The sequence below is a fragment of the Accipiter gentilis genome, chromosome 28 (assembly GCF_929443795.1).
Source record: "Accipiter gentilis chromosome 28, bAccGen1.1, whole genome shotgun sequence".
NCBI lineage: Eukaryota > Metazoa > Chordata > Aves > Accipitriformes > Accipitridae > Astur > Astur gentilis.
Window position 1 is genome coordinate 11,032,813 of NC_064907.1, and position 18,988 is coordinate 11,051,800.

The window sequence follows — 18,988 nt, forward strand, 5'->3', positions numbered from 1 at the left end:
TCATGACCTCCCTTATGTAAGACATAGGCTGATCTGAAAAAGTGAGCAGAAAGCATTGCAGCACAGCGCTGAGGGACACAGACAGATGCTTCTCAGTTTGGCAAGTCTCCCTGGATTGCTTGTGTTAAGGCTGCAGGGCTTGCCTGGCCAATTTCTGTCGGAGGACTGGCACAGTGCAATTCATTAGACCAGATAGAGACGTCTACATCTCATCCTAGTCTACACATCTGAGCCAGGGCGGGTGAACCGCACCCTACGTGCGCTTATTCCTCTCTGTGGACTGCGACTCTGAGCGCTGTGAGCAGCACAGAGGCAAACACACATATGTGTCTCAGGCTAAATGAAATGGCTCACTGCCCAGCAGGAAAGGCTGCGTGTCATCTTACACATAGTGCAGCTTACCCAGCTGGTCAGGATGAGACCTTGATTCATAGGCATATGCTTTGGATTTTAAACACATGATTACTTCTGTGACAAGCAATACTTTAAGCCCAACATAGGCTACATATGCCACTGAAGGAGGACTGGCAAGAGGAGGTCTTGAAAAAGAAGCTAAATCTCTGCAGGGACTTCCAGAGTGAGTGATTAAATCCAGCACCTATGGAAAAGCAGCCTCATTTTTCAAGAAGGTGGGGGACATCTCTAAGTCCTCCTGTGGGCACTGGAGAAGACTCTTCCCAGGAAATAGGAGTTTTTATCCTAAGTGAGGGCAGACATCAAAGCAAGTGAATACCTGAATGCAGTGTTGCAGAGTCAGCGTGTATGGCAGAGGCCCTCAAAGAAAGAAGGACACATGGCACTGAACCGCATGAAGGTTTGCAAGTAAGACAGGAGCAGTTAAAGTGAGTGACGGGGGTGACTGACATCTTTCTGGGGGTGAAGACCCAGGCGTGCTTACCTTGTAGAGAGCAGACATTGAGGCAGAGCCCACCACCAGGGCTATCCCAATAACGGAGTGGCTGTGAAACCCATCAGCGTACGTCATCATAACTATCCCTGCAATAGCAAATATAGCAGCCACGATCTGATGGGAGACAAAGAAAGAAAGCAAGTGTTACTGGACAACCCCCAACATGGAAAAACACGAGAGCAGCTTTAAGTGAGGGTCAGTACTTCTGCATCATCTGCTTATGTAGAAAACTAGTAGCATGCCCAGGTCGGTACCCGCAGAGCCGATGCTGGCTTCCCTGGCTGCAGAGAAGCTGCAGGCAGAGCTGGGAAGGAGCGGCTGCCTCAGGGGGGTGTGCGGCAGGCCAGACCGCAGGGCCCAGTGTCTCGGACTGAGCTGAAGTGGGGATTTCATCTCTGTCACTGAGCCTCCCCATCAGTGGGTCCCTGCAGCCTGTGTGTGACAATACTACACAAGTAGTAATTCCCTGGTGCTTGCAGGAAAGGCTTTGAGTCCTGTGGAGGTTTTGGAGGAAAAAGGGGTTTGAAATAAATGGGAGAATAAAACTCATACAACTAATTTCCAGTTCAGACATGTCATTTCAGAGAGTAGAGGGAGGTTTAGTCAGCCAGCCAGGCCCACAGCAATGCCTGAGGGGGGGTTTAGCCAAAGGGAGGTAGCATTCACGAAGGTGGGGAACAGCCTGCCCCTGATTCAGCAGGGTCGGCAAGAGACCCCTGGCTTCTCTGGGAGTGTCCTGCCAGATGTCCCAAACCTCCCCAGGTAGTAATTCTGTGGTGAAAAGGGCTTTCTGCATGCTCCATGCTTCCTGGCTCTGCAGTGGTGCAAGGGACACCCCGCTTAGACCACATCCCCTTTGGCTGCACGGTCATGGTGATGCTTCTGAGATGATTGGGATAAATGAGTTTATTTTGACGCATAGCTGGGTCAGTGCCAGCCAACTGTCCCCTCTCCTGGGGCCAAACCGGGGTTTTAAGCCCCATCCACAGGCTGTGGCTGCCCAGACATCCAAGAGCAATGGCCTCCTCTCACCTTTCCCGTTCACCACCAGAGATGCTGGGGCTGCTGTGAAGATGCAGGGGGAAAGCCTGTGTGCCGAGCTCTGCTGCCGCCTGATGAGGAAGCTGAGGCGGGGGGGACCCCTTTACCAGCTGCAGGTCCCCATCCCAGCACCACCAGCAGCCTCTTCCATGGGTTGAGCTGGGAGGGACTGGTGTCAGGGGGCACCTATAAAACTTCCACAGACAATCACCCAGCAGATCCCTCCTGCAAGCTGATATCAACACTTCCAATTTCCCCTAACAGAAAAATGCCCCATTTTTGCAAACAGAGGGGGATCAATTTCTCCAAAGTTGTTGCTGTAGAATGGCAGGGTGGTGTAAGGGTAGAAAAAAGCCCAAATCAGCAGAAGCTGAAACTACCTGGAAAATACAGCTGCTAATAGCATCTCAACAAAACAGGGCTTGAGCGCAGAAATTGCTGTACTGCTGTTCAAGATGCTATATGAGCACAGTTTCAGCAGGGTATGGAGAGGCAGGGTTTCCCCCAACTGCTCAGCCCCTTGCCGACCCAGCCGAGGGGCAGCAGGTTCTGAAGATGCTGATTTATTACTTGCTCAGAGTGGAGCCCAGTGCAAGCTGCAAAGGCTGGGTGTGCATGCTACAAATTTGAGGAGGTTTTAGCTACAGCATCTTGGCTTGCAGCCCTGTCAGCATCAGATCTCTCCATGCACAGCTGTGGGGCATCATTTCTAAAGCAAAGCTTGGTGGTGGTGTCCTGGACAGGCTTATTTTTAAGACAACGAGAGAAAGAACCCCAATGTATGGCTCTACGGCAATGTGGGGCTGTTTCAGATAGGCAGGAGTGAAGGAGCTCAGCAGCCCTCAGCAGTTCTCTCATGTCAGAGTGCTAGTTCTTGTCAAATAAAAATTCAGACACCCTGTGTGGCTTCAGAGGCACAAGAAAAAAGTCACGGAATGAGACTAGCATGGCGTAGGTGCGGAACAATGAAAAAGAGATTTGTCTTCACCCAACATATAATTCAGCCAAGAAAATTTTGCTGTTTCACACTGTGGATGTTAAAAGTTTACGAGGATAAACTGATGAAAGAAAAAATTCATCAAGGACTATTAACTATAGGAACATCTCTTCCATCTCAGGAAGTCCTTGAGCCTCAAATTGCTAGAGGCTGGAAGTCTCATGAGGAAGTACCATTATAGGCTTTTCCTGTTAAGACAGATCTTTCTAGGTGTCCAGTAGAGGCAGCTGCTAGAGCCAGGCTCCCAGGGCAGATGCACCTTTGCTCTGACAGTACAGCTCTTTCTAGAATTGCAAGATACATGGCTCGGGCTTATCTGAAAGATAGCAACTCTGGCCCTTCAACATCACCTGTGCTAAAGACCAGGTGACAAGGAGTGGAAGATGCAGCATTTCCCGTAGCATCTGCTCCAGGCGTGGCCGTCTCCTGTCCGAGATGCGTGGGGCTTGTCCAGCCTTCACTGCAGAGCCGAGGGGATACCACAGCCACGGGTCAGCCTGGGACAAACGGCGAGTACCTCCATGGCAAAGGGACCCTGGCTGAGCTCCCGCTAGTGGCAGCAGCTCCATTGCACTGGCAACTTGGAGGGCGCATTAATGAACTGCAGAATAATAAGCATCCAGTTTTGCTTTCAGTGTCAGGGGCTGGCTGACTCCAGAGAACCTCCCTGGAGGCTGGGTCTCTGGTTGGTTGGAAAAGACTATGATTTGGGATTTGATAGTCTATTTATTTTCAAGTCCCACTGGCAGGTGTGCTTGTCTATACGTTATGTACGCAGAAGGTACTTGCAAGCGATGGTTCTCTTGAACCCTGAGCTGGTTTATTTACTTGTAGCATAGAAGGAAACACCAACGTCAGGGATCAAAGCAAATAAATGCAGTCTGCAAACAGTTTTGCTGGAGCAGAAGTCCTTGCCTCTTCTATCAAGCATGTCACAAGTGTCAGATAAGTCTTGACCTCGCCAATCAACATGCCAGGTGTGTCACATATGCTTTCTCTGGAAGCCTTTCAGCCTGTCTATCAAGCACGTCGTTAGTGGCGGTGACAGGCCGCTTACACCACACCACACCACACCATGGCTACTGGCCTGTGGTTACTTGCAAATGCCTCAGCACGGCAGGGCTTGCAGAGGCAACACTTCGGGCCCTCACAGCGTCATTACATGTGTGTCTTCTCTGAAAGCAATATGCCAGCTCACAGCCCAGCTGGACCATTGCTCTGGGCACAGTGAAGGGAAAAGAGAAGTGCAACTTCATTACAGGGGACATAGGCACTTACAAGTGCCTGAGTGGCAAGGATGGGATTTTGTAGCTTGCTCTTACATTTAAATTCCATCCAAATTGTGATTTAAGTGCTTGTAGAGCTAGTAGTTGCGCCTCCAGACACCAAGTAGGATGCTTGTATGTGCTTAAACCCCATTGAGCTGCTGCCTTTCTCACTTGGCCTCTCCTCCAGCGTGTGTGAACAGGGACACCCAAACGTGCGGTCAGAGCTTTGCTGCAGCACTATCCATCTTGCTGCGCTGCCGCAGTGATGGAGTGGGAGCACAGGATGGTGCTCGCCGCAGGGCAATGCACCGTCCCCCCTGCAGCCTCATCTGCCAAATACCCGCTCAAAGGGTGCTGCTTAAAAGGGTCAGCAGCTCTGGCACAGTGTGGCCTCAAGGGACCATGAGCTTTGGGGCTGGGCTGTGTGCTGGCTCACAGTCCCTAGTTTGCTCCCAAGGAAGCCCCAGCAGCCATGCCTCCGCCTGGTTGCCAGTCCCAGGAAGAAGGCTTTGTTTTGGGGTTCATCCCGAGCTGATCCCCCAGCACGCCAGGCAGCATCACCCTCGCTGCCAGTTGCTTTTCACATAGCCTGTACAGAAAAGAGAGGAAAGAGGGAAGAAAATGTCTCCAAGATACTCCATACTACATCCCTCTGCAGACAGGAGTGTCCCCAGCACTCCCACTGTGCCACACGAAGCTGGGCAGCAGGACTGCTGTGCTGCCCCGGGTCAGGATGCCACATCTGCCCAAAAGCGCATAGCCCAATCTGCCTATGAGCCCCTTCCCCCTGCTCCCAGGTCCCTTGCTGGCCCATCATCTGGGAAGGAGACAGCCGTGTTCCTCCTTGGGTACGGAGGTGGCTTCTCAGGAAGCTCCCCTGCCACCCCTCACCAGCACCAGGTGCCACGGTGAGGTGCTGGAACACATGGCAGGAGCATCGCACGGCCTCCAGCGCCTTGTCCCTGTTCTGGGTCTTTGCTTCATTGCTGCTTTCCCAAGGCAGTGCTGATAAGAAATGAAGGATGGCTGGACATGGCTGAGAACACCACTCGGGTCTGCTTCCCTGCTTCCTCCACTCCTTCTGCACCTTTGGGAAGGGGGTATCCAGAGCAGGATTTGTCCCCCAGCGCACGTCACAAGACCTAGCCTGGCTGGGAAGCTGCTGGAGAGCCCCTGACCACCCCGGCTCTTTACGCACAACCACGCACCTGGGAGAGCACGAGAAGCGTCTCCGCTCCGGCATGTGCGTGCCCACGTGGGTATCCCTGCACACGGGTCGTCTTCTCTCCCCCCAGAGCACAGCCGTACCCAGCCGTGCGAGAGGGCACGTGCAGACCCAGGAGCAAGCTGCACGTGCGGGAGAGCAGCGGTCAGCCCTCTACACACCTCCTCTCCTGGCGTCCCACCAGCGCTACAGCTGGCAGTGCCACCAGACAGATGAAAGCCACAAAAATATGCCTTTTTTTTTGTTTTTACTTTTATCAAAATGGCCAGCATGTCCAGCTAGGATAACAGCGATACTTCCCTGCTTCCAGGATCATTTCAGGATACCCTTGCTTCTGTACTCAAAAAACCCAGTTAATTTGTTTTCAGGGTACAGCTACCTGGGCAGGTGGGTGGGCAAGAACAGACACCAGCTGGGCAGGCCAGGCTTTTGGCAGGTACATTTTGCAATGATTCCTGGAGAAGGCTCTTGGCTGCCATCACTGCAAGGCTGGCCAAGCTCTCCTACCGGAGAGGAGCGCTTCCCGAAAAGTTAACTCTTGGCTGCTCCACCTAGCAAGGGCTAACAACCTCTTCTGAGCACTGAAAGTATGGCCCGGGTGGGTGAGCAGAGAACTCCTCAAATGGTGGGCAGAAGTTAGGTATTATTACTGTTATTGCTATGTGCCTGCTGGTGCAGCGAGGCAGGAGGGCCCCACTAGTACCTTTTCCTTGCAGTTACTCCCAGGCCTGGCAAAGCTCCCTTGGCCCCAGGGTGGTGGGTCACTGGGGCAGATGCCAGGTACCCATCCACCTGGTTCAGCTGCCAGAGGACACCGTGTGCCAATGGTTGCCAAAAGCAGCAGCAAGGTCAGCAGGGAGCTACAAGGGTTTCCGATTCCCACCCACCCCCCCCCCCCCCCCCCCCCCGACATGCAGCTCCGTTGCTGCTGTGGAGCGTGTTCACATGGGGTGTAGGACTAAGGATGTAAGCAAACATTTGAGATGCCACCAGGAGAGCAGCCCCAGAGGATTGGGCTTGCCACCCCGCTGCCTGCCATGCTTCCAGGCCCCATGCCTGTGCCTGCTGACCAGCCAAAAGTCTCTGTGTGCCAGCGTTATGCCGGTCCTCCACCAGCGACTCACACACACGTGTTTTGGCTGCACACTGGCGAGGGCAGCCCGGCTCTCCTCTCCAAAACTGCTGCTGATTGTGGCCCCAGTGCAGCGCGGGTGCAAAGGATAACTATGCCACCCTGCAAGCCTGCTGTTGCGCATAAGAAAGGTGAGGGCCCCATTAAATTCACAGATTGGGACCAGAAACGCATTGCATGCAGCCAAGGCATGCAGGAATGTGCAGTTAGAAGCGGTTACGTCTGGGAGTTTTCACTCGGAAGGGACAAGCAAAGGCTGGTGCACGTCCATGGTGACATGGAGATAGCAGCTACCCCTCTGCCATGCTCTGGAGCAAGTTACCTCTTTTCTGAAGGAAAATGTGCAAAGGCACCGGGCTGGGGGATAGGGAGAGCCCCAGGAGCTCGAGGGTGCCTGGGCAGGCTGCAGGGAAGGACAAGTCCCCCCTCTGTGAGGATTTCTGTGCTGACTTGGCTGTTTGCATGGGGTGCTGCTCAACTCAGCCAGCAGGAGGGAAGAGGAAAAAGAAAGGCAGAAGGGTGAGGGGAAGAAGGGAGACAGAGATAAGGAGTCACTTACCCTCACTCCCATGAACCTGTCCCTCAGAACGATCCATGAAAGCAAGAACACAAAAGCTTTGTTGCAGCAGAACAACACGGAGACATCCGTAGTGTTTATTTTCTTTATTGCATGTAAGTAAAGGTAGTTTGTGAGTGTCCAAAGAACACCAAAGGGTGCTGCCTTGGTAAAAAACACCTTCAAAGTCAAGCCATTGTCTCCAAAAAACCGGCAGCACTCCCTAAAACAAGGAGAGAAAGGCAGCATTATTACACAAGCCAGTCACAGTCTGCAGCACATATACGAGTTTCTTTTCTTTCTTGCCCCTCCTCTTTTCCTTTGGAGAAAGAGGGGCCCCCACCTTAAACAGGGGAAGAAAAACAAATTCCAGCATCTACTGCAACAGCCAGCACCTGTGGGCATTGGGATGCTGAGGGGCCAGGGCCAGCAGCAAAACTCCCTGTGATCCGCTATGCAGGGCTTGGAAGGAGCCTCACAGGAGCCTGATTTGGGTTTTTTCCACCTGAGGAGTGGGATCTGGCTCAAGCCCCCTGGCAGCAGCAGGGAGGAGGTGGCTGGCAGCTGCCCGCTGGGGTGAGGGCGTGTAAAGGGACACGGCACGGTGGCACCCACGGGTGCGCCGGGTCAGCTGGAGCAGCAGCACAGGGCAGGGGAGTCAGGAGCTCAGGCGTACAGCGAGGGCTGTGAATTCCCAAGCGGGAGGGTATGGCCCTGGCATGGGAAAAGAAAAGGCCAGTGGTTTATTTGCGTCCTGTCTGACAAGGAGAGAGCCGAAGGGGCACGGGGAAGGCATCAGGGAGCTTGAGGGCACCTGCTCGAGCCTGACGGAAGGAGTGAGGCTGGGAAAAGATAAGGTGGAGAAGCTGAGGGGTGAGCGACAGCGTGAGCGTCCCAGGAGCTGGGGGCACTGGTGGGAAAAGGGGACAGGAGGTGACAGTGCAGCCTGGCCTTGCTGGCACGGCTCTGGGGAGGCAGCGGGGGGGGCGGGATGGGGCTGCTGGGGTCACCTCTGTGGAGGTGCTTTCAAACCCGCAAAACCCCTGAGGCCCCAAAGTGCTTTAATGAAGTGTTTTGACAAAATTTGAGCAAAGTTAAATTCTGCTCCGGCAACGAAGCCCAAATAGGTTTTCACTGCTGCCTTGAATTTCAGGCTTTGTTTCCTGAGACTGGCCATGTAAGGCTTATTATTTGGAGCCTGATGAAAATGTGATTTTGATCCACTTTCTCAGAAGATGGGGCTGTATCAGGTGGTTACCTAAAGAAACCTATCCACACTCTAAGCATCTTCACATATCCCCCATCACTAACTCTACATCTGCCCACACCCCCTCTGCTGCAGCAGGTACAAGGCTGCAGGGTAGAGGAAATGCCTTTTTTTGTGTTTGTTGGGTTTTGTTGCCTGCCAGTCTCTCGTACCGAGCCATGGCTGCACAGAACTTGCCCATCACTTGTGCAGAACTTGCCCATCTCTGGATGTGATGACCCTGGGCTTTGGCTGCCGTACACAGACACTTTCATATGAGCTGCTGGTTCTGCATTGTGTCACTCAGTGTCACAGCCAGTGCATCAGAGCCCCTTGTCCTCTATAGAAATGACCTGCTGGCAGCAGCCTATTCCCTGTCAAACCTGTTAACTGCTTCTCTGGGTCACTGCCCCTCTGCACCACAAACTGTGGCCCGACTTCCCACCTGCCATGCAGGGCCGTTCAGGGACGCGCACAGCACCGACAGATGCTGCCTGTGCTCAGCACGTGGTCTGGATCCACTGTCCCCTTCCACAAATGCTATATCCACTTCAAGTCTGGCCTTCAGCCCTGCAAAGCGCAGCCTGTACCAGCCACTCGCCACAGGGGATGCAGGGAGTGCACAGGGATGCAGAGGGACATTGAAAACCCAGTCTCAAACTTCACTAGAGGCTTAAACCTGCTTCCCAAGACACCAGGAGGGTTTGACTGTGTCACCCTGTGAGGGTGTCACAGGCAGCCAGTCTAATGCTCTGAAGACAAAAAACGCAGGCACAGTTTAAATTAAATGATGTTAAGTATAAGAGGGACAGGAAGACCGTTGTCAAATGAAAGGACCAAAATGGGATTTATGTTGGGATTCATTCTGGGGGAAAAAAGCTCCTCCTGCCAAAAGTCTGTTTCCCACATATAGAATTGGGTTTGGGTATCACTATTTCATATACAGCAGAAATATGTGCTTTTACTGTACCGTAAGCCTGATTCTTCCTTAGCAGATACCACTGGATCCATACGGTAGCACAGCCTGGCACTCACCCCCATCCCTGAAGCACCCAGTGTAGTGCCGCGATGCCCCAAAGAACAGCTTGCCCTGGCGTGGATCAGGACCCTGAGCTGCATTTCCCCCTCTGGGAGTCTCCTCTCACTGGCTTATGCAATAAAGCTTCCTTTCAGCTGTTTTGGATGATTTCACCAAGTTTGAATTGCTTCTTGTAGTCTGGCTCCATCTTCCAAAGGAGACCTCCCTATGGCAGAGGCTTCCCCATCCCCAAGAACACCTGGCGCTGTGGAGGGTGCTACTAGACGCACCCATGTGCACAGCGAGCACCATTGTCCAAAATGGGTGCACTGCTGAACCGTGGGCTCTTGTGGGGGTAGCAGATGGGTTAGATGGCTTTCTTGGACCTGGCATCTTCAGTGAAGTCTGAGGAGCATTAGGGGAAATGTGGTATGTTTTGTGTGCCAGGATGACCACATACTGTACAATAACCCCCTCACAATTAATTGCCTCCCCAGGTTTGCTACTGCTTACTGGAGAAACTGATTTTTCCTTGGTGCCTTAATGCTGGTTAAGAGAGAGAAGCTGTACCAGGAAGCGTTTGATGAAGAGAGTTGTCAGTGAGTAGTGGTAGATAAATAGTTATGGGAAGCAAGACAGGACTGTGATATAACCTATTCTGTAATCCCAAAACAGTCAGGGGACGAAATCACTCCAGAAAAACCAACCTTCAACTTTAAATATTTTGACAGAACATTTTGGACACAGTTGTTCATGCTGTCCAGTAATTTCAGTTTTGCCCACAAGGGTACATTGTACCCAATGAGTATCCTGATGTTTTATGGATACTCCTTGGCAAAACCACAGCTTGTGTCCTGTGGCCCTCCAGGCATGGCAGGCTCCATGCCTGACTGCACCAGGAGAGCCTGCCCATGAATAGTTTAACACTCTCATTTGCTAACGAAAATGTTACTTTTTAAGAAAGACAAAACCCACCCCACCCCGTGGGCAGTCTGTAAGCATTCAGCATCCTTCGGAGCCCAATTCAGCACTGTGGACCTTCGTATGAGGCCTGACCCCAAGTCTCCCAAAGCCACAGGAGCTGGGGTCGGTTCCTTGAGGTTTTACAGGACAGACCCTTGCAGGTTTACCTGCCCACGGCAGGACACAGAGGGAGTCCTCTACTCACACCAGAGCAAGCTGGCTGCCTCCAGGCTGGTGGGGAGATGGCGTTGGGTAGCTCCTCCTGGGACAAATGTGCAGTGGTGGTGGAAGAGCTGCTGGGGAAGCGCCCTGCTCTGGCAGGGAGACCACCACCCTCCTCTGGCTTTGACTGCCGGGGTCAGCAGCCAAACTATATAATTTCCAGGATAAAATATTATAGACCTTTCGTGAGCCAGTCCTGCTGCATGGCTAGCTCTAGCTCACCTGGGGTAAAGAGGGAGGGCTACCAGATGCCTGGAGGGTGCAGACTTTGTTTGGTTTGTCTCTGGGACTAAAGCCCTGCTGTTTGCTAATGTGGGCAGAGGTGCCAGAAGCATTCTTTGCAAAGCGAGCAAGCAGGGATCCTGTAAACAGGCGCTCCCTTGGGCTCCTGGTGCTTGCCCTTGCCCTGTGTGCTGGGCAGCCCAGTGCTGCTAGCACACGGCCAGCGTGGGCAGCCCAGCTGCAAGGAGGGACTGTGCCCGAGGGTAGCAGTGGTTTTTAGTAGTACGCGGTGTTTGCAAGTAGCTAGTATGGGCATACAGCATTTGCTCAGCACAGCATCACTACAAATGCCTAAACTGCTGATGGCGAGCCCTGTGCCCAGGCACCGTGACACTGGCGTGGGTTTTCTGGCAAGCAGAGCTGAGTGGGCTGTTGTGGTATGCACATAACCAGCCCCCGTCAGTCACGGTCCTCCGGGGACTCCCTCTCCCTCTTCACACAGAATGTGCGCTGCTGCTCATCATCCCTTAGACTCATGGAAAGCTTTTGAAGATCTTCTGGGCCCTACACCTATTGAGCGAGAGCCCCTGTACTATCTTAAATAAAGGCACAGTTAACAGCAAGCAACCTTATTTATTTATAGCCTGTATACTTTCCATGCACCTCCAAGACATGCAGGTGGAGGAGGCCCTGAAGATGCTCTGGTAAGTTCCCTGTGAGATGAATGTGCGTGCCTGTGGTTCCAATAACCTGGCAGAGCACTGAGTCCCAGGGAGAGAGGTAGTGGGGAGCTTCTGCCCACTGACCTTCAGTTATGTACAAGCAACTTTTCATGTTTAAGCCTGGACCCCAGGGTCTGTTCAGACTTGCTGGAGATGCACGTCCTGGAGCTGCCTTTGCTGCCCACCTCAGGAAACACTGAGCCCAGGAAGAAACTACTTCTATTTCCCTCCTTCAGCCCTAAAAGGGACCCCAGGGCAAGGAACACAGACACAGGCACCTCCAGCACACATCTGGAAGGAGAAATCCCACCCCCCGTGTTAAAACAGAAATTGTCATCAAAGACTGACTGAACCTACTCCTGCCCTCATTACCAGAAATCCTGCGTCTGCCGGTCTCACCTACCACCTCAACCCGAAAGCTGCCTTACCGCTCACTTGCTGATACAGTTCCATTTGCTGGGTTCATCCTGCTTTGCCCATGGACCAGTGGGACTTTGGGTGTGGACAACTGCCAGACAGGCCATAGGGAAATGCTGATGCAAAGCTCCGTGCATCCCGGATCACGCTGAGCAAGACTCCTCCTGGGCAGGGGAGCTGCCCTGCAGACATCCTGCGGAGCCACCCTGATGAGATGATCTCTCCTCAACTCTCTGTAATCCTTCATATGAGGAGTAAATTCCTACAACTGCCAGGCCGTTTCCAGATAAGGCGGCAGCAGACAGCAAGGAGCTTTGGCGTTGCAGGGCATAATGTCATATTTTTGAGATAAACTAGCTTCCTGCATTATTTAACTCAATTCTGCCATCATGAGCTAGAGCTCCATTGTAATCACAGCAGTTGGTTTAAAAAATAAATGCAAGCCATTAGCCAAGGCAACAGTAAAGGCCTGTGTAAGACTGGAATGGAAATGTCAAAGGAAGGGTACTGGAAGGGAAACATACTGGCTTAATCGCCGCAGCAGCAATAAAGAAAAGCTTGCTCCCACTCAGAAGTGTCATATCCATGCTCACAGACAATCTGAAGGCTCATGACTGAAATAAAAAGCAGGATTGCACCCCAGTGAGGAGGTCTACATGTGAACTGAGAGAACTGCAGCCTGCTTACACATGGCCCTCGGGAAGTGCTTCCAGAGAGATGTTACACAGTGGATGTTCTTGCCGCAGGGTGTTGCCGAGGGAGCTGCTGCAGCAACTATGTCTGCCGTCTGTCAGGGTAAGGGGATGGTGCCGGTGAGGAAGAAGGGCACACAGTTGGCCTGACTGCTCTCCTCTTCCTCAGGATGCCAACTGGGATGGGTGGTGTAAAGCCCATAAAGCCCATCTGGGAGCAGAAGCAGCTGCCTGGCTTTCGGGGCATCCTCTGCATGGGAGGACAGCGGTGGGGACAAACGGAAACCTGCTTGTAGGTATAAAATAAAGCCGTGGGCACCACACAGCACAACTGAACTCACCTTGCTGCCGCTGGGGCACGAGCCCCCCTGCAGTAGCAGCCCCCAGGCAGAGCTTAGCAAGTCCTGACAAATACCAGCCAGGCTGCACGTAACAGCGGTCCTCTCTCCCAAATGGGCCTTCTGGTCCCCTGCCGCTTGTCACAGGGTGCCCTGACAACTTGGCCTGATGGAAACGTGTAATGTCACTTGGGAATGTGCTACGGCACTACAGGAACTGGGCTGGGATGAACGATATTACAGAAAAGCCTAAGGCATAGAGATGCTACTGTTTGTATTTTTACTCTAAATTGTTCGCTGGTTTCTTAATCTTTCATGTACTAGTTCTTGTTTTTCCTCATAATCTTTTTAGTGTGCATCTTCATTAACCCAGCAAATGGCAAATTAGCTCTGACCCATTAGACATGTCTCCAGCACAACAATACTAGCAAAATACCTCCGTCACTGGAACTGAGCATCCCCAGTGAAGTAAATCAAAAGCCATCAGTGCCCAAATTGCATGCTAAGTAAGAATTAATCATATTGAAAGCAGGTGTTGCAGTCAAATAAAACTTGCAAATAAAATATGACAGTAAGGCTCTGTTTTTTCCCCACTGAGCTCACAATTTTGTTTAATACTATTCACGTTCCACTGCCTGTTTTGTCTTTTAACTATTGCTAGGTAGTCAGGATGTTTCTCCACTGCTTTGAGCCTCATACAAATGAATGTATAAAATTCTGCCAAGACTGAAAAAATGCTTTTAGCCCCCATTTTGAAAAAAAATCCTGCATATGAAGAGGAAAGTTAGGCAAGAACCAGAAAAAGCACACACAGCATGTTCCCCCAGGCTGGGGGTTTGGTGTCTTGATACTCACTGCAGAACAAACCTACGCCAGGAAGGTTAATAAGCCATTGAAGCTGCCATTACATCTTTGGGAAAGATGCAGCAAAGTAGAAAATATCTGGGAGGAATACACCTCCTAAGAGAATACTTTGCACAAGCCGGTTATTTCTCCTTTCCAGACTGTTAACATTTGTTAAAATGTTCTCATTGTCTCAGTGTTCATACTAGAGCCTTCTCCTCCAAAGCAGGTTTGGATTTGCTGTCGCTCCTAGCGGGTGATATTTTTTCTTTGTAGACTGTGCTTCTTACTTTGACCTTTCAAGGTCTGTACCTGCAAATTGAATTTAGCTAAATAGCTCCTTATTTTCAGCAGAGTGAGCATCGCCTCCCTGGAGCACAGCAAAGCCACCACTGTGGCAGTGAATCTGGCCTCTTGATTAGAGATTGGCAGGCAGAACATATTTTGCTAATCCCTGCACCCATTAGGCCTGCATGGATAAATAAACTGCAGATGCACTGTGAACAGTTGTACATTTTCCGTTCACCATATGAAAAAAGAGACATGGACTAAAATGTCATACCATGTCTTCTGGGGGACTCGCAAGCCAGCTGCAGTAAGCAAAAGCAAACAAGGTGCCCTGGCTGTTAATAGGAGGGAAGGAAACCAAAACTAAGTTTAATTTCTCACAGTGAAAAAAAATCCTAGGACATTTTTTTGTAATTCATCCTGTTATGGCCACAGCAACCCTCATGCATTATGCTCACAAGTGGAGGTAGGTAGAAGACTGCTGTACAGACGAAAGACACAAGTTAAGCCAAAATATTCCTCAAAAATGCTCTCCAGGAATGTACACAATGTGTTTCCCAGTCAATAGGATCATGCCTCCAGGTCCACTTCCCTCCCCCTTAAGACCGTGCTGATCTGAAGGGCAGTCATGACAAAATCGGCCTCTTGGGGGGATGGATTTCAAAGCAGTGCAAGCAAAAGGTGAGCTCATGAAACCCATTTTACAGACGTGCAAGCTTGAGCACAGAGAGGTGAAGTCCCTGCGTGCTTGAAAGAGGCAGGATGAGGGCTGCCTGTAGGCTGCACCTTCAGAGAGCTGGGGATTTGCTTTTCCTGCATGTTTATTTTATAGCCAACTCCTGTTACTTATGAAGACAGTCCCTGAGCGCTTTTCCTGAGTCACCACAGGTTCACATGCCAGCAGAACAGTTGCACGGAGGCTCCTGTGGCGTGTCCCAGATCATAAAATGCTGCGAATAAATCCGCTAGCCTCAGCACTTTGCAGAGAGGTGGCCAGGATTCCTGCCATGGCTTTTATTGCCCCACTGGTCCAAGGCCCCTACAACAAAACCCGTAACACCCCTGCCTCCAGCTTTCCTCCCATGCACCTGGAGCAGCTCAGGAAAGCTGCTTCCCAGTGCTGGGAGGGCACCAGCTCCTCCTTGGCTTCCACGGGGCAGAGGTCTGAGACCTGCCCTCGGTGTGCCGATGCCCCTTGCCCGCCCTGCTGCCTGCACTGCCTGCTGAGGCACGCCACAGCCTGTGGCCATTAGCCAGAGGATGGGGCCAGGGGAACAGCCGTGTTGCTCCTCAGAGATGCTCTGTGCTTATCCAGTCCGGTTTGCCCACGCTGGGGACTGAACTAGGGTTGCAGAGCCTGGAGCCCTTCGGTTTCTCATTGTACCCTGCTTAACGGGAGACCGCAGCCCTGCAGCCCAGCAGGTAACATCAGCCCGGTGACGGCACTGGTTTCTGGACTCAGAGGCGGCATGTTTTAACTGGCTGTTTAACTAATACTGTCCCTGGTAATGGCTGCTGATGGGGCACCATTAAGCTGTTCAGTGAGTGATTCATCATGATCAGGCATTTTTTGTTTACCAGATCTGTGCCTGACAAGAGCTGAAGAAATGCTTGGCTACTGTCAGAAAATCTCAAGCTTGGAGCATTCTGTCCTTAAAAAGGACAAGGTAGCAAGCACAGCCTGTCATAAAAGCACCACTTTTGCAGCTGATTTCACAGGGAAAAGTTTCTTTAATCGATTGCTCCCATCTTCAGGGTCAGGTCAATTTGAGAGCATGTCTACAAATCTTATGTGGCAGGAAATTCAAGCAGCAGATCACTCACGGACCGTGCTGTGCCATGCCGTGCCAGCGTGCTGCTCCCAGCCCAGCAACGAGCCAAGGTCCATGCCAAGTGCATCCGCTCACGGCCGCCACAGTAAGGATTTCACTCCTTCCCAGCGTGCCGCAGCGAGGATCCCCCCTCCTGTGCTGTCCTTCCATGTGCCTGGGGCCCACGCTGGAGGGGGGTCCCCAGCTGAAAAGCAGGGTGGGTTGCAGGGCTGTGCTCCAGCTCCAAGCCCAGCTATGGAAAAGGTGGCAGAGAGGACCTGCCGTGGGGTGTGGGTGCTGCTCGTACAGGAGCTTTAGGGCTGGATATGGCCCCATGGTCGCTGGCATCGGACCACCTGCGAAGGGGCAACACTGCTGGTGGGGCTTTCCCCCATAAGTGGAAATGGCTTTTATGTTCCCTTCCTCTAGCACAGTTCAGTGGCATAATGTGATGCTCCACCACAATGTATAATTCAAAACATTTCTTTCCAGTTTCATTTACTTAAGTGATGGTGACGTGTCTCAGGGCTCTGCAGTCTGAGGTAACACAGGACCCAGGGACATCGGACCGTGGAGGAGACAGGTGGGAGATAGGGCAGCGCTGCCCACTGCCAGCTCCAAGTAACTGGGGGCTTCCTTCAGAGGTCCTCCCATGAACCCCAACAGCTCGTCCCACCCCTGCTGAGACCTGTGAGCTGCAGCTGATGGTGCCTGCAAGGAGCTCTGCTTTTTCTGACTTTCTAGCTGTGGCTCGCAGCAACCCTGGGGAGGGAGTTTGGAGGCTTGGGGTGAGGGCAAGCCTGAAAATCATATCCCCCCCTCCCATTGCCGGTGCCCCCAGAGACCTTCCTGCGGCGGGGGAACAGAGGCAAACTGCAACCCACAGCGCCTTCCCAAGCTTGCAGGGGGGAGAGAAGCAAGGACGTGGCCAGGGAACACCAAACCTTGAAAGTAAGAAAGGATGGAGACGTTCCTGGTGTCAGGTACCCCATGCCTGCTTTCCTCAACTCTGTGAGTGAATTCGTGCAGAGTCAGCACAGAGAAAAAGGCCTGAACTGAAGCTTAAAGCAATAGGTAGATCTGGGGCTTGTCACCAAACCTACCTGATTACATGAACTGAAAAATAACTGTTCAAGGGATTAAGCAGTTTCTCAGAAACGGATGTTATCTAAAATAGTCTAATGGCTTGTTAATGCCCATCATCCCATGCGTATTTTTCTGTAAGCATGTTATTAAATGCAAGAAATGACCATAGAAGTCAATCCAGCGTCTAGCTACCACTTTTAAATGTCTGGGTCTGCGGTTGACCGTTACTTGTTTCTATACATGAATTGGGGCTGATGTTCTGCCTTTAAACTTTTATCTATTCCGGGGGTTTCCAGCTCATTTGCAGAAAATGCATTCTAATAGGCAATGAAATGAGAAAATTGCCTTCTCTTAAATGAAACGAAAAATCTCCAGGCTGATCTTTCTTCTCCGAACTAGAAAGACAGAAGCAATTGGTTTTGCTCAGCACTGTACATGTGCCAAACTAGGCATTTGCACAATAAATGGTCCCAGGAAATGCTTAGCTATGGATTTACATAATACACCAGAATGGCTCCAAAAGAAGCAAATAATACAAATCTTACAAACCACCTGAATACACATTTCCAAGACAAGTCTTAGCACACGCTCAGAAGCCTTAATGAGAGACTGTTTAAACATTTAAAAAATAAAAATTTAAAAGAACAAGACCAAACCACAGAGAAGATTCACGTACTGTAAACTGCCTTAGCAAAACACCAGGGTGGGAGTCTTGGGCTCCAGAAGCACAGGGAAAAGTCTGCAGCTTTTCCTGTGGGATGGTCCTCCATCCCACAATTTGCTGTGCCCAGGGCACTAATCCTGTTCAGTTTGCCTCCCTCCATTTCCAGTGAAGAGCAGTAGTCCTAGGATAAACTCTACAGCTTTTACATACATGACTGCAGCAAAGGCTGCAGGAAGTGGATCGCATTAGGATGAAAATTTCATTTATGTTTTGCACCCGAACATACTGCAGAGTTTTGCATCTAGGTGGTTTGTTGTTGTGGGAGCAGGACCACCAGCCATCTCTGATGGGACATGAAGGAAAGCGTTTAGGAGAAGGTAAAGTTGAGCAGCAGTGCTGATATCAGCACTGCTGATACTTCAGAGGAACAGGACCGGCTGTAGCAGTGTGAGCAGACATTGCAACAGATTTCCCGCAGAATCACATCTGTCCACGAGCACCAGGGTGAGCTGAGCTCACTCCGGGGTGTGTTATCACAGCAACCAGGCTATTCTGCTGAAGTCATGCCTTCAGCTTGCTGCATGGGGCAGGCTGGCATTTGTGGGTCTTCCATCTGTCCAGAGGGGACATACCATTTTGGAAAATGCAGCAAGTATTCCTGGCAAGAAGAAGCTTTTAATGTGACAACACGTACTCAGCAATCAGACAGCTGAAGTTATCACATGATGTACTATCCAGCATTTTCTGCCTTTACACCCTAGAGGTACCCAGAGCCTGAATTGCTTTATACTCTTCTAGATAATCGGCATCATACAAATAAAATGCGATACTGTTGCTATATGCAAGTTCCAAACACCCACAGACCAGGCAGACATCACACTTGGACATAGAGATGAGCTTTTTAGTTATGTTCAAACACTGCTTTGTGGAGCAGCTGGATATTGAGCCCATGAGGAGATGCAACCCTTGAGTTGGTCTGGCGTAGCACGCAGGATCGGCCTTAAATCTTAGTCAGAGGCCACCAGAGCAGTGGCCAGGAGGTACTCAGACTGGACATTTCCCCTCCGCAGCAGCAGTGGCTGAAGGTGGAAGGGGCAGTGAGGGGAGTGAAAGGTTCACAGGTGCCTGGGGATTACCGGTGTGCCCGCGGTGCACACAGAGGGAGGGTTCCTGCTGTGTTTGGGGCAGGGCCTGAGGACGAGCTAGAGGGAACCGGCCCATTTGCACGGCAGGGTGGGAAGGAGGGAGGTTATGTTGGGAACTGATGTCATGTCCAAACGGAGTGAAGAGAAAGGACCGTCAGCACTGACAGCACCATGTAAAGCCA

At 51.5% G+C, this 18,988-nt stretch overlaps 1 protein-coding gene across 2 annotated transcripts in view; it reads right to left on the bottom strand.

Moving 5' to 3' along the window:
* The window catches only part of SLC35F3 (solute carrier family 35 member F3), a 187,847-nt gene that overhangs the window by 6,333 nt on the left and 162,526 nt on the right, over positions 1-18,988 (bottom strand). For both annotated transcript variants that reach the window (XM_049830557.1, XM_049830558.1), the window contains 2 exons: positions 7,133-7,352; positions 899-1,024 (listed from right to left, as the gene is read on the bottom strand). In XM_049830557.1, the coding sequence (XP_049686514.1) occupies positions 899-1,024; positions 7,133-7,352 (346 nt within the window). The remainder of the gene's footprint in view (positions 1-898; positions 1,025-7,132; positions 7,353-18,988) is intronic.